The following is a 21,574-nucleotide window of genomic DNA, read 5'->3' as shown; positions in this document are numbered from 1 at the left end:
AATACTGTAAGACTCTGTTCTGTTCTCTTAAAAAGTATGTTTTCTGTGGGGGAGGGGGGGATAGCCACTTCCCAAAGAAAGCTAGAGGCTAGTGTACACAACAGAACTGAAGGGCTCTAAGACGGTGACAATTTTTAGTTAGAAAATAGCAATTGTGAATAAATCGGAGAGGAAAATGACAAATTTGGCAGAGGCTCCGATCTGCAGTTCAAGAGACTCCACCTTCTGTTCAGTACAGATACAAGAAGAAGGGATTCTGGACTCAGTTCAGCTAGTACTCCAGCTAACAGAAAAGCTGCTCACTGATGGAAGAGAAACTCTACTGCTAATGTTGGAAAGGCAGTTCATTTAAACATGAAACTACACAAGAAACAGGACACAGGAAGTGTGGTTTCAGAAATATTGAAATATTTCTGTGGGTTGAGAGTAGTGATATGGTGAAATGTAGCTACTGATCTTACCTTTACTGTAAGGGTTGGCTGAAGAATTTTAGATTCTTTGCATAACCCAAAAATAATCAGAGGCGCCATTAGCTAACTCCATAAGTGAGCCAGATCAAATGTTCGGTGCTGCTGAAGGCAGCCTATACGGAATGAAAATACTTTCCCATGTTCTGTCTCCAAGGAAGAAACTTCAGTATCAGTGTTTAAGGCAGCCAAGGACAGACTAACTTCTCTTCTTTGTGGCAATGCATCAAACTTTTAAAAAGCAGGCTTGCTTTAGCATTCTGTGAACCTAGCAGACTTGGAAAAATATTTTGGGGGGTATTTAGAAAAAACGTTTGCTTATGTATTGACCTCTAGTGTGTTCAAAATGGTTTCACAGTGGTTATAGGAAATAAAAACAAGTGGAACAGTTATAGCCTGTCCACATAGGTAGATAAAATGATCACCAATAAATCAATAAGCAATAAGTGTTGGCAAGGATGTGGAGAAAAGGGAACCCTCATGCACTGTTGGTAGGATTGCAAATTAGTGCAGCCCCTATGGGAAACAGTATGGACGTACCTCAAAAATTAGAAACAGAACTAGCATGTGACCCAGCAATCTCACTGTGGTTACTTATCCCCCCAAACCCCAAAACACTAATTTGAAAAGATGCATGTTCATTGCAGCATTATTTATACTGTCCAAAATATGGACTCAACTTAGGTGTCTACTGATGGACAATTGGATAAAGAACAGGTGGTACATGTCTACAATGGAATATTGCTTGGTCATAAAAATAATGAAATCTTACCATCTGGACAGCATGAATGGACCTAGAGGGTATTATGCTAAGTGAAATAAGTCAGACAGAGAATGACAAATACCATCTGATCTCACTTTATATGTGCAATCTAAAAAACAAAATAAAACAGAAATAAGCTCATAGATATAGAGAAGAGACGTGGTTGTGAGGTGGGGGCGGGGGGGTTGGCGGGCTGGGAGAAAAAGATGAAGGGATTAAGATGTGCAAGTGGGTGATTACAAAAATAGTCACAGGAATGTAAAGTGCAGTATCGAGAGTATAATCAATAATACTGTATTAAGTACTTATTGTATCGGGAGGTACTGGACTTATCGGGGGCATCACTTTGTACGTTTATAAATGTTTTACTTATACGCTGTAAGAAAAAAAAGACAACACCACAAGCATGCAAGAAAAGCAAAGAGGAAAAATGATCATAATTACTGCACAGAACCCCAGTACAAAATCTGAACAGACTATTCCTCCTCCCTGTTCTCCCAGTTCTACCCACAGGGCAAGCTGGTCTCTCAGCCACATGGATGTGGCCCAGAACAGCTGTGGTTTTAATGCCTGGCCTTGGAGCAGGAGGTCAAAGGATTGCATCCCCATCAAGGTGCAGCCTGGAAAAGTGTAAGAGAATTATGTCGGTGGTCATAGTGTCACCCAAGCAGGAGGTGCTGACCTCAACAACGTCCCACCTCTGAGCAGGGAGACATCTTTCCCTTTTATTTCTTGTCTCAGCCTGCTCCTCACTAACTCACCCGCCCCACCCACCCTCAAAGTTGTTACATCAAAATTAGGAACTTGGTTTCCATTGATCTGTTAACTCTTGGACGCCTACTTCTTGGAGTGGGTCTTAATTATAACTGACTCTTCCGCCACTCGTGGGTATAAGTCATGCTGGATTTAACAGTATTGGTGCCTTTGTTTTTTCTTACATGGCACTCACAGTCCATAAGCAACTTGAAACTTGCTCCTCTCTGCTTATCGCCCAAGGAAAGGTGGCCACAAGCAGAACGCTGGGGAAGTGCCATTAAAAAGGTGGAGGCATGATCCCATTCATTCTGGGCTTCTTCCGTAAGGGCCTCATGGCAGAAGTGGAGCAAGTGGAGCCTTTGCAGAATCCTGAACTGAAGTATTAGCTAATCATAGACTTTATTGTACTTGACAGAGGAAATGATATTTTTACAGCAGAATTTACAAATTTGGAGATTCATGATCTTTTTATAGGCCCCTTGCAAATGTCAAGAGTCTGATGAGGCTGGAAATTATGTTTATATGCCTGTCTTTCCTGTTCAACCTACACTGTCCAAAGCAGTAGCCACTAAGTACATGTGGTTATTGAGCACGTAAAGTGGCTTGGCTCAGTGGCTTTGTATTGTAAGTGTAAAATGCACACCTGATTTCAGACTTATTATAAAAACTTGAGTGCAAAGTATATCAGTAGTAATTTTTTATTGATTACATGTTGAAGTAATATTTTAGATATATTAAGTAAGGTATATTATTTTTAACATGGCTCTTAGATCATTTAAAATTACATATGTAGCTCATATTATATTTCTATTGTGCAGAGCCAATCTCGACTGTTAAGTTTCCTGGTACGTGTTAATTAGATGCTTAATGTATGTTTGATAAACCAAACTGCTGAACTGGAATGAATGAATGGATGAGAATTGTAATGATTTTTTAAAGTATTGATTTTAACACTGTGGGTTTAGGAAGTGCTAGAGCAAAATGAGATGGTTTTGTCAGGAAATATGAAAGTTGTTTATTAATTGTTCCTGGTGGATGGGGCTAGACGTACATTAAAGGAGATGCAAGTCCTGGCTGCAGCTGCCCTGCCCTGAGACATTCAGCTGTGTCCTGTGGAGTTGACTTGATTTTGCCACCCATGACCCCTTTGCTCAAGTTGCGTATAACTCAGTGGTTTATTCAAGAAAAATCCATTTCCAGAAAGAAATTTTCCTGTGCACCACTTAGCTGTGGTACTCAGACTTTAATGTGCTTACAAATCACTTGCAGCCCTAGCCGATTTGGTTTAGAGGGTAGAGCGTCAGCCTGCAGACTAAAGGGTTCTGGGTTTGATTCTGGTCAAGAGCAGGTACCTCGGTTGCAGGTTCAATCCCTGGCCCTGGTCAGATCTTGATGTGTCTCACTCACATCGATGTTTCTCTCTCTCCGTCTCTCCCCCTCCCTTCCACTCTCTCTAAAAATCAATTGAAAAATATCCTTGGATAAAGATTAACAACAACAACAAAAAGACAAAAAAATAACAGAAAAAGAATCACTTGCAAAGCCTGTTACAAATGCAGGTTCTCAGACCTGTTCCCAGAGGTTCTGGTTCAGCAGGTAAGGGATAGGGCCCAGAAATCGATGTGTTGATACTCCAGAAGATTCCAGTGCAAATGGCCTGTAAACAATACCTTGGCGAACACTGCCACATGGCGTCATAATCTGGAAGCCCAGGTAAAAGGGGCAGTGTGCTCAGTGATTTTATTATCTGTCTCACCACAAAGAACTTAAATTGTTAAATTTTGTAATGATAAAGAATTTATCAAAAAGTTGCAGCAAATGAAATCATCAGCAGTGAAAAGGCAACTTACCATATATCTGATAATGGGTTAATAGCCAGACTATCCAGTACTCCTATAATGCAGTAACAACAACAAAGTTACCCAATTAGAAAATAGGCAAAGGATTTGAATAGACATTTCTCCAAAGAAGACACACAGATGGCCAATAAGTATATGAAAAGATGGTTACCGACACTAATGATCAGGGAAATACAAACCAAAACCACAATGACATATCACCTCACACCCATTAGGATGACTGCTATCAAAAAGTCCAGAAAATAACAGGTGTTGGTGAAGATGTGGAGAAATTGAAGCACTGTTGAAGGGGCTGTAAAATGGTTCAGTCACTGTGGGGAAAAGTATGAAGGTTCTTCAGAAAATAAAAAAATAGAACTGCCATTCGATCTAGCAATCCCACTTCTGGTCCATATCTTAAAAAAATAAAAACAGGATCTTAAAGAGGTATTTTCAAACCCATGTTTATTACAGCATTGTACACAATAGCTAAGATGTAGAAACCCGCTAAATGTCCATCAGTGAGTGAATGGATAAAGAAAAGGAGCTACATACATACAATGGAATATTATTCAGCCTAAAAAAGGAAGGAAAGCCTGTCATATGTTAGAATATGCATGAACCTTGAGGACATTGTTCTTGTTAGGTTAGGTGGCTCAGGAGGCAGTGCAAGAAATAGAGTCCAGTGAATCAGAAAAGAAAGGAAAGGAAAAGGTTTATTCTGCGTCCCCGGGAGACCCACGTACCCCCAGGACAGGGCACGTGGATTCACGCCAACAGGGAGGGGGGCGCTTTTTTTATACTGCAGTTGGGTGAGGGGCGGGGACATGAGCTGAGGAATTCTCTGCCGCAGGGGATGGGCGGGGGTATTCAGAAGAAGTCCGTATCTGTGTGGGGGTATGTGGATTCAGGGAGAAGAAGCTGGTATCTGTGTCTGGCACGTTGATCTGTGAGAAATCCCAGGGGAAGTCCATTGTCTCATCACATGTATCTGATCCTGGGCTCTCTCCGACCTAACAGTTCTAAGTGAAATAAGCCAATCACAGGACAAAGGCTGCATGATTCCACTTACATGAAATACCTAAGATAGTCAAACTCAGAAAGTAGAATGGTGGTTGCTAGGGGCTAGAGGAGGAGAAAGCAGGGAGTTGTTCAATGGGTATATAGTGTCAGTCATGCAAGATGAAAAAGTTCTGGAGATCTGTTGTACAACAATGTTATAGTTAACAATACTGTACCATACACTTAAAAATGGTTAAGAGAGTTCTTGCGGGTTTTGCTTAGTGGTTAGAGTGTTGGCCTGAGGACTGAAGGGTTATGGGTTTGATTCTGGTCAAGGGTACATACCTAAGTTGCAAGCTTGATCCCCAGCCCCAGTAGGGTATGTACAGAGGCAACCAATTGATGTATCTCTCTCACATCGATGTTTTTCTGTCTCTCTGTCTCTCCCCCACCCTCCACTCTCTCTAAAAATCAATGGGGGGGGGGATTTTTTAAAGAGAATAAATTTGTCTTATTTTTTTACTGCAATAAAAATATTAATCAGAAAGTACTAATTATCCTAATAGTTCCTGGTGAAATCCAACTTAAGGAAAGACTATAATAATTTCATTTCCTTGAACAGTATCTTTTTATGAGAAGTTTCGTTGAAAGCTTTGAGCTAAGTAAAATAAATGTGTCCTTGCTGTGAGGCTGTGTGGGAGGTTCATGGCCTCTCTACGATTTACTGAGCAGAGGGCAAGGCTTACTCATCACCACTGTCATTTCCAAAGCAACTCGTCCAAAACCTGGGTGCCCTCCAGGAGGGAGAGAGATGCTGATGACAGGATGCTGTCATTCCAGCAGCATCTGGACACTCAAAGAAAATGTCCTTCTTCCTCTCACCTGAAGCCTGGAATTTCAACATTCAATTTAGTTCCATTAACACATTTTTTTTAAAAGCCTGGGGAACTTTAATCATCTCAGGGGTCCTAGTTGTCAGGACCCTTCCTAAGGCAAAGGGAGAAGGATTGCATTGGTTTTGTTGGCGTAGCCAGAAGCACCCAGACTAGCACACTGAGCATCCACTCACAGCCAGCAATCCGTGTCTGGCCAGAGGCCATGCCTTAGGCAGTGAGCTCACCACTCTTTCCAGTAACTGGTAGGTAAGTGTGGCTGGGTTGGCTGGCTCCGCCCTCCCTTTTGGCTGGCAGCTTCCCTGAGTGGGCCAAATGGAGTGAGGGGCAAAGGCATCAAGTGACTTCCATATTTATGAGTGAGATGAAAATACAGTATTAGGCTGGCAAAAACAGCAATAAATACATTTTTCTCCTTTTTACCCTTTTTCTGTTTGTTTTTTGTTTTTGCAATGGGCTGGTTCAGGTTTTTTAAATACTGATTCTGAGTTATTTCAAATCTCTAAAGAGGCATACGGATGCAGTACTTGCCACCCAGCTTAACAGAGAACACTGCGGGTACAGTTGAAGTCCCTGCATGTACCTCTTGAATAATAGCCTCCACCCCCCCCCACCCCCCCCACACTGCAGTGGTAACTGTTATCTGGAATTTAGTGTTCATTATTTCTAAGCAGTTCTTTATACCTTTGCTATATAATATTTCTATGCTTCAGTTGGTTACAGTATATTGCTTTGCATGATATGATCTCATTTTATGTAGTCTTCTACAACCTTCCCTTGTCATTCAACCTGCTTGTTCACTTGTTAAACTTCATTTGGGATATTTCTTCCATGTTACTTAGCTAAACTATTCTTGACAACAGTGTACAGTGTTATTGCATAGTAGTGTTGGGCCCCTAAAATACAGCTAGAAGGGGTTTAGATTGGAATCTTATGTGTCAGTTTAACATATAATTATAATATAGTGTGTAACTGTTAAACATATTTGTTTTATTTCAGGTTCTAATATAACTTATCCTCTCATGCTTTTCCCCTGCCCCTTCTCCCCATATCATCAGCAGTAGGAAAAGAAGAAGGAAACATGTCAGGACACAAATGGTAAGTAATTTGTTGCCTTTTTTGAATTGGGAGAGGCTAATGAAAGAGGAAAACACATAGTAGATGCTCAATAAATGTCTATCGAATAGAAAAATCAATAGTCACATTAGCCACAGTAACCTCTTAGTCCCTATTCCAATGTTGGGTATAGTCAAGTTCAACACCCTATTAAATGTGATATGGAAACTAAGTAACCAAAAATATTATAAGTTCTTACCTAATGAGTATTCTCTAAGAAATTTATATATAAATTTTCTCTTGAGAATCTAATGTTGGCTTTTCTTATCACCGTTTCTTCAAATGTAAAAATTTAGTATATTTATTTTATCATTATCTTATTTGCAACTTCTAATATTAGGGTTATAAGGGAATTTTATGTAGGCAAACTATAAAATTGAATGAATATGAACTCAGACTCATTAATTTATACTCATGACTTTAACCTTCATGAACATTCAAGAGGCAATCACTGTTGGAATTAATGATGATGAATAAAATAGGCATGGTAATCATACGGCAATGTTAGCACCAACACTTATGTGCCTATCGCACATCTAAACAGCATGGGTAACATCTTATAAATTCCAGGTCTGTTTCAAGCAGTGTTTCTGAACCCTTGGCCCACCAGGCAAGCAGATCTTTGTCTTGTTTTACCACCTTAAATTTGTACCATGAAAAATGTGGTGCATATTTTTTATTGATCAAATGAACAATTAATTACAACAGAGAATGTGCTTTCTAATCCCTCCTTTCTCAGTAGAGAAGCAATCAGCTCTAGGTTCTCTTTAATATAAAATGTCAAATTTTTGCATCTCTTAAAATGTAATGGGTTTTAAAGGGTAATTAATAAATGGCGAAGGGGTTTAGTTTCCCTGAGTATCCTTATTTGACAGCTTTCTAAGTAAGAGCTGTCAGGTTTTTTTTAATTACTCCATCTACCTCATTAAGACAAGGGTTGATGGTTCCGTCCTGTGACCCTCCTGATGGCTGTCACACCGAGGCAGCGGGCTCTGGGCTCAGGGAAGTAGGTAGTTACTTGTATAAGAGACAGCAGAGCCCCAAGAAGTGGGCCTTCCCCAAGGCTTTCTCCCACTCACTCAGCCAGTTCTCTGCTTGCCACTGAATTACAAGGGCTTGCAGAGACTGTTGGAATGATCACTGGACTGGGATTCAGGGGCCTGGATTTTAATCCTGTGAGACTACAGACAAGATTCTTAACCTTTGAAAACTGAAGTTTTCTCACTTGTTAAATGACTGAGGGTGGAGTGAGGCATTTTCACTAGATCTCTAAAGTCCCTTTGTTTTTTTTTTCAAAATGGACTTCTTTTTACTATTAATCCATGACCTTTTGGGGTGAGGTGGGAGGACACAATACAAAGAAGTATACCCAATTCCCCATTCTTGAAAATTCCATTCCCCTGAAATAACCATAGTTTGGGGGGTGGGGCTATATTCTTCCAATCTATTAACATACACACTCTATAGAGAGATTATCTTTTACATAAATGTTATAGATATTTTCATCCTATTTCCTATTATGTAAGCTCATAAGAAAACTTCTAAATAGTGCAGAAACCATGAAAGTCCCTCCAATCCTACTTCTCTCTCTAAAGATAACCTTTGCTGAGAACGTCATCTGAAATCTCTTATGATGTTTTAAGAATAAACCTGTGAATTGAAAATTGTAAATATTATCTGGAAGGAGATTATAAGTCATCAGGTTTTGAGATACAGGTATTTTGATATTGCAGCTCATGTTTTAGGACACAGGCCTGGCATATTTTGAGTGGCAATAGCATGGGTTAGAATATGATGCATGTCTGGATAGGAGCGACATCGAGGTCCTATGTGAGCCTCTGGAGCAGGAACTCTAGACAGGGGGCGGGGGTAGACAACATGGGGAGGGATGCAGCACCAACGGCAAACTTCCTGTTAATATTTGAGGTACTCTGGTCACTTTTACAGAATTCCATTTTTTTCTTATTTTTTTTCTAATTTCTTTTTTATTTGATCTGCACTATATTTTCCCAGAAGAATGTAATGTATTTTAAGCATTTATATTTAATAAACTACAGTTTTAATATCAGAAATCTGTAAATTTTTTAATATTCTTAAATTTTATTTGACTTTGGTAAGAGATATACCCTCTTAATAATATTTTAAGTGTATAATGCAGTGTTGTTAACTCTGGGTGCAAAGTTGCATCTCTAGAATTTATTCATCTGACATAATTGAAACTTTATGACCATTGACTAGCAATTTCCCATTCCCCTCTCACCCCATCCAGCCCCTGGTAGCCACTATTCTACTCTCTGAGTTGAGTTTGACTATTTTAGGCACCTCTGTGACAGGTGGTAAGCACGCTATTTTTCAGCGCCTTATCTCTGCTTTCCTGCCATCACTTCAGTGTTGGCCGTTCTGCTGGAGTGGAGAGAACATTGGTGTCCGGCTTTATCTCTGACTCACGATCGACTTGAGCCAGTCACCCTGCCTGGCGTGGCCTCACTTTCTACCAGGGGTGTGTCCTGCCTGCCGATATCTACACTCAGTGGTGGAGGTTCAGTTTCTAAAATTTCCTGCAAAAGTTATTTCATTTCTTCACTAACTTTTAAGCTTTTGGAGTCAGAGTTGATTGACATTTTGGTGTAATAATCATAAAGGAAAGCATTTATATGTCTATGAATGTTATAAGTGTATAGTTTAATGTTTAAGTGAGTTCATTCACACTAAACTATCTCAGTCGTTATGAACGTCATGAGTAAAATAGCTCTTTGAATGTTTTTAGCAGTTACCCCTGGGACTTGCAGGATCGGTATGCTCAGGACAAGTCCGTGGTAAATAAGATGCAGCAGAAGTACTGGGAGACGAAACAGGCCTTTATTAAAGCCACGGGAAAGAAGGAGGATGAACATGTTGTGGCCTCTGACGCAGACCTGGATGCCAAGCTGGAGGTGAGCACTGTTGCTCTCTGCCCCAGCATAGCCGTCCTGCTTCCGTCAGGGCTCTAGAGTGACTCACCTGGGCAAGCATAGGTGTGCTTATATTTGAAAGTCTATTGCAAACAACTCGTTCATGAGGAAAATCTGGGATCAATCCAATCCCAGCCTATTTAAACAAACAAACACCTACAGATTCTCGTGTAACTATCCATATGCCTCTGTTGATTTATAGGGTTTTTTTACACTTCGTTGGAATGCATGGAATGTGGTAAATTCTCAGTAAATGTTGAAAAACATTAATGCAATTAAAGAACCACTGCCAGTGATATCAACCCCAGGGGTCTGGCAAATATTTACATTTTAAAATGTATTTTATTGATTTTTTTATAGAGAGGAAGGGAGAGGGATAGAGAGTTAGAAACATCCATAGTCAAACCTGGGACCCTTCAGTCCACAGGCCGATGCTCTATCCACTGAGCCAAACCGGTCAGGGCTAATATTTACATTTTGAAAAAGGAAAAAGGGTCCTGGCCAGTGTGGCTTAGTTGGTTGGAGCATCGTCCTGTGCACTGAAATGTTGAGGGTTCGATCCCTGGTTGGTGCATATGGGAGGCAACCAATCAATGTTCTCCCGGTCCCTCTCCTTTCTCTCTCTCTCTCTCTCTCTCTCTCTCTCTCTCTCTCTCTCTCCCCCTTTCTCTAAAATAATTTAAAAAAAAAAAAGGATGAATAACTGATTCTGTAAAGTAGAGTCTAGTAGGCTTGGTGTCCTACCCTGGAAAATTCTAGAGTGAATTCACAAAGCAGATATTTAGTTAGACTAGTTAATAATACAGTACACTGACTTCATATCAGGTTGATCCTGGAATACCAATATAACTGGTAGAAGACCCACTAACTCCCTGTCTTCTTAGACATTCTGCCAGTAGTTTAGATTAAAATTTAAAAAGTTTACTTCCGTGAATGATAGGCCACTGAGAGGAAAAATATGTTGCGTGACCTGAAAGACTTCAAAGTGATCTCCACATTTAATATGTAAACTAAGTTAATGAGCTCAACATTTAATGGGACTAACACAGAAAGCTCAAGATTTCAGAAAGTTTTGTGAGAAGGGTGGCCAAGATGGTGGAAGTCGTGGTTGTATTAGAACAGAGAGAGGCTTAAGGGGAGATAGGTTAGTTGTCAACTATATAGGAAAGTCTGTCATGTGGAAGAGGGATAATTCATTCTAAGCATCTAAGGGTAGAACCAGACCCAGGCCACTATGCATAGTACTCATCTCTCATGAAATTATCTCAAATGTTGGTTGGTTTGCCTATTCTTCCTCCAGTAGGAGGTCAAATTCCATGTCTGCCTTAGTCACCACTGCACCCTCAGCCAGTCACACAGCACACATTCAGGAACCATTGGCGGGATAAGTGTACATGTTAATGCAATTAATATTAGTTCCCGACCCTCCCTCTGTCATTGGAATTGTTCAAAATAGAAGCTGGGTTTGACAGGGATGTTCTAATGGAGATTGCGCCAATGGAGAAAAGTACCACCAGGTACTATTCTGATTTTAGTATTTTGAATACAGTTGAAATGACTATAAGTTGTTAATGCTTTTCAGATTGTATAGCTTTATGTTCCTCTACTTAACACCCTAGTAAATACAAGCCTCATTCAGAAAGGATTTTACTGTGTTAATCCTTCGTACATTAAACACAGCACAACAATTTCATATTTAGACTCTTGCAGGGGCATTTTTACACAACCAACTATACTTATAAAAATAGCTGCTGTCCGATGGGTAGAGTGTCCAAAGCACTTAGCTGTGACTAATAATTTGACACATGAGAGAGGTTTCTGTTGCAGAAATGTTAATACTGGCGTTGATGTTTATAGAGAGACTGGATTCCATCAACCACCAATAAACCATATGAAAACAGTGTGCAAACCATGTTGATGTGTTCCTACACTGTTACCCATATAGGGCAAGCCTAACAAACAGAAAGCTGTGTGCCAAGCCAAAATCATGGTCAGATTGCATTCCAGCCTGTCGGGAAGTTAATGTAGAAGTGTTGCACTAAGTTCCAATATTTGTCAAAATTGCTTGTTAATAAAACCATCTTCTCAAAAATAGCTCTAAGTACAAGAACAAGCAACACGAACCTGACGGAAGTCTTTCGGGGGGACACCGCAGAAGAGACCGACCAGACGGCAGAAATGTTTCTCCTCTTTCGCTGGGTGGGGTTACTAGAGTGTGTACAGTTGTCAGGCGCACAGAACTAACACTGCAGAGGCGTGCATTTTACCGCATTTAATTTATATGCAGTTTTTAAAACGTGAACAGTGACAACAGATCAGATCCTGAACGTACTTTTGGAATTTCCTCGCTCCCGTATTTGAGAGTTGGTATGTGTTGCTGGTTGGTGACCCAGAATACTGATATCAAGCATTTGTTAAGGCACAGAATTCAGACTGCTGATTTCCTATTTTGTTTGAGCGTAAAGGGTTGTTGTTTTTCTTTTCTACACAGGTAGAGGATGCCTTATAATGAAATGAGATTTAGTAAATTTATACTTTGTGTCCAAGTTTTCTCATAGTAAGGCATAAGCTCATACGTATGCCTTCATTTTTATTAATGTGGTTATATATATTATGAAGCAGATCATCAGTTTTGACTAAAACAGGGGAGGGCTTTTCTAATACCAGGACATAATTGCTGCATCACCAGGGCAGTAAGCTCAGAGGGAGAGCGGGAAAGCCTGCCTGTTGTCTGCCAGGCGTTCTCATTGAGACCAGCCCTGGCCTCTGGGTTGGTGGAGAAAGTGGGAAGTATCTCTTCTATCTTCTCCTGAGCTGTCTCTGTTTCTGAAGCAAAGACCAGGTCCACCATGAGTTAAAAGCACAGTCCACCTGCTTTTCCCTTCACTTCCTCTGTGATGGCTATGGCATAGCACTCTGTCTCTTCTCCGTGTGTTTTATGAAATCATTGGGGCAATCAGGAGTGATGGGGCTGCTAGGTAAACTCCATGTCACCAGAGGTCTTCTCAACAGACACAACACTCAGCTGATTGATTTCTCTTGGCCTTTTATGGAGTTGTTTGAGCATGCCACAGAGGACATTAGGGTCACCGACTAAGTTACTTTCATGTTTTAAATACAATGTTTATTTGACAGATTCTCCATTTTTAAAAAAGACCGCAAGTGGTAAAAGAAATAAATTGGATTATGAATGAAAATTGGGTCTCTGGTTTACCAAGTCATCTAATTGGGCCCTTCACTTAGGATTTCTGTTTTTCAGCTATCATTTCAATTGTCTGGAGGAAATCGTCCTGCAGATCTTAATTTAGATTGCGGAGATGATGAATAAATACATACAGACAATAGGAGCATACTGGAAGGCTTTGATCACAGTCCGCCATATGCCACCAGCACACTTGGTCACATGATCTTGTTTTTAGTGGGCAAATCAAACACTAGGTTGTCTTGAGTGTGATTATTTTTTATTTCACTGCTCTTTGTTTTATTTCGTATTTTGTTTGTATTTTTATTACAGCTGTTTCACTCAATTCAGAGAACCTGTTTGGACTTGTCTAAAGCAATTGTACTCTATCAAAAGAGGATATGTTGTAAGTATACCATAAGTAAGAATATTGATCTATTAATAAAAAATAGGATATTTTGCCTTACCGTATCACTGCATGTGCTTAGGAAGTAAGACAAAGAAACTGCTGGTTAGGAGTGTTTGTCTTTGCTCTCTAAGTGGTGGGGAGGAGGCCTTTAATAATTTTATCAGAAATCCGTTACATAGGCTGTTTACCTTTCAATGCAAGTACCGTAATAGGAGGATTTTATATTGGGTCTCCCATAATTAAATATATGCCATTTCTTTTTCTAATTATAAACGAGTTTTGTCAGTGCTTATATCTTGCCATTTTTAAAATTTGGGTTTTTTAAATTGCCTTGGCTCTCTTATTTCTAATCTTGTTGGTTTTGAAATGACCAAATGGAGGGAGAAGGCACATACAGGTAATGCATTGACAGTGTTTTATTGACAGTGCTTCCTGGTCAACATTGTTTTATTGGTTGTTGGGTTACTAGGGAACACGACTTTCCTGTGGCCATCCCGTCCTAAAATCATTACCAACAATGTTATCTCTGAAATGCTGAATATCAAGTTGTAGATTAGTATGTTTTTATATTTCCATTTGTGGGTGATTTAATCGTACAATTTCTATAGGAGACTAACTGGGAAGTTTTCCTGTTTTTAACTGCTGTCAAACACCTTTCCAGTAGTCACTAATTAACAATTGGTCGTTTTCCTTTATTAGTAACCTTCTATTAAGACAGTTTGGGGATAAGTACAAAGTCCTAGGACTCAGAGGAGAATTCTGTAAATTGTCTATGCTACTGCTTACTGAGTTGGAGCGAAGGTTTCTCCGGGGCTGTGACGCCGTCGTCTTGAGCAGGAAAACAAGGCACAGGACACACACCTCCACCACGTCCACATTCCGTCCGTCTCAGTGACAGGTCCATTGGCCACCTGAACACCCTTCAGGACTCAGTGGTTCTCAACCTTCCTAATGCCACAACCCTTTAATACAGTTCCTCATGTTGTGGTGACCCCCAATTTCATTGTTACAAATTGAATCTAATTAAAGCATAGTGATTAATCACAAAACAATATGTAATTATATATGTGTTTTCCAATGGTCTTAGGTGACCCCTGTGAAAGGGTCGTTCGACCCCCAAAGGGGTCGCGACCCACAGGTTGAGAACCGCTGCTTCAGGTTCTCCTTCTCGCCATCTTCATTGCCTCTGTCTCAGGTCAGCCCACACCATCACTCTCTCGATTTGCTGCATCAGCTTCCTACCTGGTTTCCCTGCCTCCATTCGTGCCTCCTCCAGCCCACTGTCTCCACTGCAATCACAGAGCAATAGGTCGGCTCCCGGAGCCCTCAGTGGTCAAAGCTGGGACAATCTGAGCAACAAAATAAATGGACTGTGTTGGATTATAACCTGTAAAGTGAAATAAAGACCCATAAAATCTATATGGAAATAAACAAACAAGGAGGAGTGACAGCTCCTCCATATGAAATAACTCCAATTAATAAATATGGAAAGAACGAGGGAGCCACAAAATCCTCAGTAGGCAAACACCACAGTAAGAATCAGGGCGGTTAGGCTGCACTGAAAGATGTTATAATTCATGAATGGAAGTTTGAGGAGAAACTGGAGATTTGCATAGTCTCGTGTATTTCCCTTCCCCCTACCCCCCATGATTTTTAGTAATTACAAAAGGGAAAAAATAATTTTACAGTAGAGAAACCCAGTCAACAGCATCCACAAAAGGGATCCAGGTGAACATAACCAGTGAGATGTGTGGTGATATCATACCATGCACTCCACCTGTGTGGTTTCTTTCCCCCAAATCCATAACCCCATTCTCATCCTGAGAAATCAGACAAACCCACATTGAGGTAAATCCTATAGAATACCTGACAAGGTCTCTTCAAGGGCATCAAGGTCCTGAAAGAAGAGAAAGACTGGGAACTATCCCAGATGGAAGGAGGCTGGGGAGACGACAGCTCAATGTTGTGTGAGATCCTGGATCAGGTCCCGGAACAGAAACGTGACATTAATGGGAAAACTAGTAAAATTCCAATAAGGTTGTGGTTTGGTCACTAGTATTGCACCAGTGTCCATTTTCTACTTGTGATCATTGAGCATGGTGTCATGTAAGATGCTAACATTAGGGGATGCTGACGAAGAACTCTGTATTCCACTGACAGTTTTGCTATAAGCCTAAAATTATAATTAAAAATTTTACAAAAATGTACACTGGAACACATTGCTTCTCTGCAGAAAAGCCTCCAGTAGTGCTTACAATAAGATCCAAACTGCCATATCCTGGCTTATAAATTCCTTCGTGATGGGCCCCACTCATCCCTCCAGCCACCTTTGTCCTTACCCACCAGGTGACCTGAGGCCTTTTGCAGTTACTGTTTCCTCTATGGGAAGGGCCCCTGCCCTAATTCTCTCAAGAGTGGCCCCTTCTTATCATTCAGAGGACAACTTCATGGTCACCTGCCCAGAGATACCTTCTTACCACCACAACACAGCCACAAATCTCTCTCACTCTCTCTGGCACTGAGTTTGCGATTCCGTATTTTTTTTGCTTTCTATCTCCTGCTGCTTGAACGTAAGCTTCCTCTGAGCAGGTACCTTGTGTGCCTTGTTCATTTCTCTAAGACCATCCATAAATTACTTCACTCTGTGCTGCGTGAATCCATGCTGCCAAGCTAATTGCTTTTATAGTTCTTTAGTTGCCTTTTTAGGGCACGTCTGAAAATCTAATTAGCAATTAAATGTAAATAGGTTTTTATTTGTCTCTGAATTTTTAAACCCTAGGAAAATGAGAACTTACAAACTTTTGAGTTATGTCTTACCTTAGAAGAAGTGTAAATGTCTATAAGTTAACTGCAGTATTTTTTAAATTAGCGTTAAGGAATGAATATCTCTTCTCAGAAAATGATGGCCATCACTAAGTAATCAACCTGGAGCCTGATGCAGCTCAAACTCTTCCCACCGCCCTCTGAGCAACACTGCCAATTAGAGTCTAGCTCTCAAACTGGAAACTGTCTGCCGCCCCAAGGTCAAACCTCAAGTGCACCAAGTAACAAAAAGTGATTTTTCAAATGCTTTTACCTACTTAGGCTTATTTAGGAAAGAGTACATTTCACCAACCATGTAATCATCCAGGTTCCGTGAATTGGTTTCTTCCTAGCCTTAAGCTAAGTGTGTTCATTTGTATGTGACTTGAGGCTTCAAGGTAAAGGTGACGGTAGCCTCATGCAATTATGAACACGAATGTGAAATTCCTCCCCACAGGGAAAGATTCATTGTGGAACTGAGTGAGTCTCACATTAGTAAGTGAAGAGAAGAAGGAATAAAAGGCATTTTAAAAAAAATAACAAAACTTCGCCCAGCCAGTGTGGCTCAGTAGTTGAGCATAGTTCCAGGAACCAAGAGGTCGAGGTTCAAGTCCTGGTTAGGGCACATGCCAGGGTTGTGGGCTTGATCCCCAGTGGAAGGCATAGAGGAGGCAGCCTGTTGATGATGTTTCTCTCTCATCGATGTTTCTATCTCTCTATCCCTCTCCCTTCCTCTTTCTCTAAAAATCAATAAAGGAAAACACATTTTAAAAAAACAACCCTTCTTATAATTATAGGAATTTTTTAAAGCTACATAGAACCATGGCATAAATATCAGATAAGCATTTAAAGTGAAACAAAGTACAGGGATAACAAGGGGGAAATTATAGTTAATCCAATTTCCCCAGTTAAAGCATTTTCCTGGGAAAGCCATAGTTTTGATGAGGTCCTGTCCTGAGAAATCTTAGATTCTCATGGGAAATAGACACCTACAAACACTCTGATACCAGATGCTGAGGGGACATTGCTGACATAGAGAAATAGGATTCAACCACTTCACGGAGGATGTAGCCGTTGAGCTGGACTTTGACCATGAACTTGATTTTGAGAGGCAGAAGAGGAAGGAGGTAGTCATTCATCTCTCAGGAAGAATGGATTCTAAAAGCCTCTTCCTCCTCTGGAATGTCTCCAGCAAACCACAGTCACAAATTAATAAGGGAGAATAGAGCATTTGACCTTCACCTTTGGATTTGTGGTTCTGGGCTAACATTCTGTAGCCATTCTTGGAGAGGTGTCAGACACGGGGCATTCTCAAAGAAATCGGGATGGTTCATGAAAACGGACCGGAATCCGGGCAGTATTTAAAAAGTAGTTTTAGAGACACATGATGTGTAAAAGCATCAATCCAGAAATGTGAAATAGGAGTGGTCGTGTTCAGAGGATGTCCGTAGCAAATGCTGTGTTTAGGCACAGTGCTCTCCAGGGAGCTCAGTGTCACTCCTTGCTCAGCTGGTGGTGAGTGTGTATTCGGGACCAGTGGCTGCGTAAGGGCTCACTGGTCACTGGTTGGGTGCACTGTGTTTGATTCAGCCATCCCCACGATAGGGAAAAAGAGTGTTCTGCTATTATAAATCATGATGCTGTGATTATCTTTGTATATACATCTTGGTGCTCATTTTACCACTTCCTTAGGATGTGCTCCTAACAGAAGTGCAATGTCAAAAGAGACATTTATATTTACTGCCAAATCAATCTATAGAAAAGCTTGTGCCAGTCACTAGCTCACCCAATAGTGTCATCTGCGGTTACCTTTAAATATAAGGACCAATATAAATATTGAATCATTATGTTGTATATCTGAAACGAATCTAATGTATGTCAATTATACATCAACTGAAAAAAAATAAGACCAAGATTAGGCATAACTGGGTCAGATTTTGATTTTAGCTCTGCATTTAAAAATTCACCAAGTCATCAACCTACCCACCCTCGCTCCTCATCCCCACCACCAACCAAAAACCTGGGTCACAGATATAGTATTTGAATTGCTAACTCAGAAAGCAGAGATCAAAGAGTCAGCAGAAGAGAAAAGCAGAAGGAAACTGACCCTCCATTGTAGGCAGCCAAGGAAGATTCCCACAGTCATACCCCACAAACTTAACTTTTTCATTTCAGCTCCAAACAGCACATTATCGGCTCGCTTTTCAGTACAGAGGTCATTTTCTGGTTCCGATTACAGGGCACCAAATGCACTGACAGATGTACTCAAGTGAATTTGATCCCTCGTTTTTGTAAATGGAAGAACAGCACAAAAGTTAAATGGAGGGGGTGGGGAGCTTACCTTGTAACCTGTCACTTGGATTTCATTTCATCTCATCTTGGACACTAGCGGAGAGAGGACCTTGGGGTTTGTCTCTGTCCTTCGCTCTGTAATAAAAATGCTCATTGTTCATGGCGCCTTTTGGTCTTTTCTTCACCAGTCTTGTCTCAAGAAGAAAACGAACTGGGAAAATTTCTCCGATCCCAGGGCTTCCAAGATAAAACCAGAGCAGGAAAAATGATGCAAGCGACAGGAAAGGCCCTCTGCTTTTCTTCCCAGCAAAGGTGTGTGGCCTTCCTTGGGGCTCTATTGGGGGATCTGCTGAGAATGTGGGACCTACTTACAAAGGGGAATCTCCCAATGTTCTTTAGAAGGCTCCTGCCTGAGGCTGACAGGCTATTCTGTTCTCAGTGGTTAGTCTCTATTTATTCTCTGATGAAGATAACAGACATGATTTTTCTACTCCCTATTAATCATTTTTTAAAATTCTTTTTCATATCTCTTCTGGTCTTTAGGGGGCATTTTATACGTCAATCACTGAGTGCTGTCCTAGGCTCGTATTTGACCTTGAGCAAGGCTCCTAGCACTCAGTCTGGTCCCCTTCCAGCAGCTGATCAAAGCAGGAGCCTAATGAGACCAGGTGGAAGGGTTCCTTCTCTGCTCTCCGTGGACCAATTAACTCAGATCAGTATTGTTCAAGGCGCCCTGAACCATTCTGCTCAGACCCTGGCCAGCACTATCAGCAGTTCCACCTGGGCGGGTGTTGGAAATGCAGAATCTAGGCCCCATCGCAGAACTGCTGAGTCCAGATCTGCATTTCAATGAGATCCCCGGTTGACTTCCAGGCACCTTCTGGTTTGAGAAGCTCTGGTGCAGAGGAAATGGTGCTAGGTCAGTGACTTCTTTTTTTGGCACATCCACGACTCCTTTTTGGGCTCCTTGTGGAACAAACAGGAACCCCTGCATACAGTTGCACGTTGTGTCTGAGAAATTGGCATTCCTCTCCTCCTCCTTCCCTAGTAACTGACAAGCCTCCAAAAATGTCACTCACTCCTATTAGGCATGATTATGCCTCAATAAGGCTTAGCGGTAGTTTCCAAAAATATTCAGGCTACAAAAATGTCACTTACTCAGACTGTCCAACATTTTCTTCTCCTGTTAATTTCTTCTTACTGCTTTCTCTCCCTGTGGGCCAGGAGCAGGCCTGTTAACACAAGTGTTCCTATGGAAACCAAGGAAGGTGGGGCAGGAAAGAGACAACCAGGTCAGTTTGTCAGTGGTCCCGCTCCTGGGCATTTTGGTTCTTCCTAATGACATTTGGACCCCGACCTTGTGGGCAGTGCCAATTTTCCTAATGATAACCATTTCTTATAATCCTCTACCCCGGTTTTCCAAGAAAAGTGTTTCCTTATCATCTTAAATTGCACCTTTTAATCTTATTATAACTGTTTTTCCTTATAAAAATAATACTTATTCATTATAGGAAAATTTTAAAACAGAAAAACCAAAAGGACAGAATTAAAAAACAAGTCAAATTTTAAAAGAGACGACCCACTTTGAACCTCTTGATACTTTCTATCATATACTTACCCCAGCATGACAAGGATGCTTGATTCTTGAAAAATCTTTCATAAATTCTTATATGTTAATCATATAATTATTACTAATTCCAGTGGGAAGATTCTTATATAGACCTGTATACCAAAGTGAATATCCATTGATGAGAAACAAAACAGAATCCCTGGACATATTACTACAAAAGCTACCATAGCTACATAGTTATTTTATATGGCTATCCAGTGATACCCTCTCATACATGTATACCGCATTATCTCACACAGCACACATTTTGTACCTTAAGTTTATGTAATCAAACCTTTGGATACAGATAAAAACAGTAAAAGAAATCAACAAAAACAATACAAATGACACGCGAAAGCATCACTACTATAAACTAGCAATCTGCCTGTATCCATAATTGAATGCAGTTTGACAACTTGCATTTTGGAAGGCGGTTTACGGGGGTGGCGGGGGTGGGGGGGTGTCCTGGCTTCATGGCACTCAGCTGCTCACCAGGCACAGGGCATCCAAACCAGTCCTCCTGAACATGGAGAAGTCGGAGGATTACATGAGACTCTCATGAAGTTGAAGTCTCAGGCCTTGAATGGGCATAATTTGGGATGTGCCCGGATTTGTTTTCAATATGAACAGCATCATACCATACAATTTCTGTATAGTATTGCATACTGATTGTGTAGCAAATTGATTTTTCTGATCAAATAACACTAACCACCTTTTTTATGTCCATATATACATTTAAAAAAACATCCATAGCATAGTTTTCCGAGGTCTAGGCGTGCCATATCCATTTCACCTGAGCCCTTCTGTGCAGTATTTGGGCAGGGTCATTTCCACCTTTACCTACTCAAGGATAAATGCGTTTGGAGTTGATCTTTGGACATTTTGTTAATTGTTCCTGCTATGAATGAAAACGTGGGCCAGCCTTTCACTGAAGCTTGATGGTCCCAGTTATTGAGTTTTCCCTGGGTCTGGACGCAGTCCCTGGTACCACAAGTGAGGTTTTCACCTTTCTGATTCTATAGGAAGTAAGCTACAGGGGGAAATGAGATGTTTTTATATGCCTTTTCCTCTTCTTCAAGATCTTAATCTCTATCATCATATCATTACATCTTCAAAAGTTTGGGTCCAACTTGCCAACAGCCCAAGAAATCGAGAATATTTTATTCACAAGACTCTTTTTCAGCCAGTTTAGGAAAAGTGGCAAAATCCAAGGAAAGAGATAAAAAAGAGCCTAGGAATAAATGGGATCCTTAGGGGGGCAGCTGAGGACTCTTTCTCCCTTTTTAAAAAATGTATTTTTATTGATTTCAGAGAGGAAGGGAGAGGGAGAGTGAGAGCGAGAGCGAGAGCGAGAGCGAGAGCGAGAGCGAGAGCGAGAGAGAGAGAGAGAGAGAGAGAGAGAAACATCAATGATGAAAGAGAATCATTGATCGGCTGCCTCCTGACACCTCCAACTGGGGATGGAGCCCACAACCCGGGCATGTGCTCTTGACTG

At 40.9% G+C, this 21,574-nt stretch overlaps 1 protein-coding gene across 14 annotated transcripts in view; it reads left to right on the top strand.

Annotated features, from left to right (window-relative positions):
* ICA1 (islet cell autoantigen 1) overlaps positions 1 to 21,574 on the top strand; it is a 112,524-nt gene that overhangs the window by 13,221 nt on the left and 77,729 nt on the right. For 5 of the 14 annotated variants that reach the window (XM_059712414.1, XM_059712424.1, XM_059712421.1 and 2 more), the window contains exons 2-5: positions 6,781 to 6,817; positions 9,603 to 9,768; positions 13,301 to 13,373; positions 18,659 to 18,782. In XM_059712414.1, coding sequence (XP_059568397.1) covers positions 6,801 to 6,817; positions 9,603 to 9,768; positions 13,301 to 13,373; positions 18,659 to 18,782 — 380 coding nt within the window. In that variant the 5' untranslated portion in view covers positions 6,781 to 6,800. Of the gene's footprint in view, positions 1 to 1,731; positions 1,874 to 6,718; positions 6,818 to 9,602; positions 9,769 to 13,300; positions 13,374 to 18,658; positions 18,783 to 21,574 lie in introns of all 14 variants that reach the window. The other 9 variants (XM_059712419.1, XM_059712425.1, XM_059712416.1 and 6 more) reach the window with 5 other exon arrangements.

Source organism: Myotis daubentonii, chromosome 10 (assembly GCF_963259705.1).
Source record: "Myotis daubentonii chromosome 10, mMyoDau2.1, whole genome shotgun sequence".
Lineage (NCBI taxonomy): Eukaryota > Metazoa > Chordata > Mammalia > Chiroptera > Vespertilionidae > Myotis > Myotis daubentonii.
The sequence above is the reverse complement of the archived record's forward strand: the minus strand, read 5'-3'. Positions and strand labels throughout refer to the sequence as shown.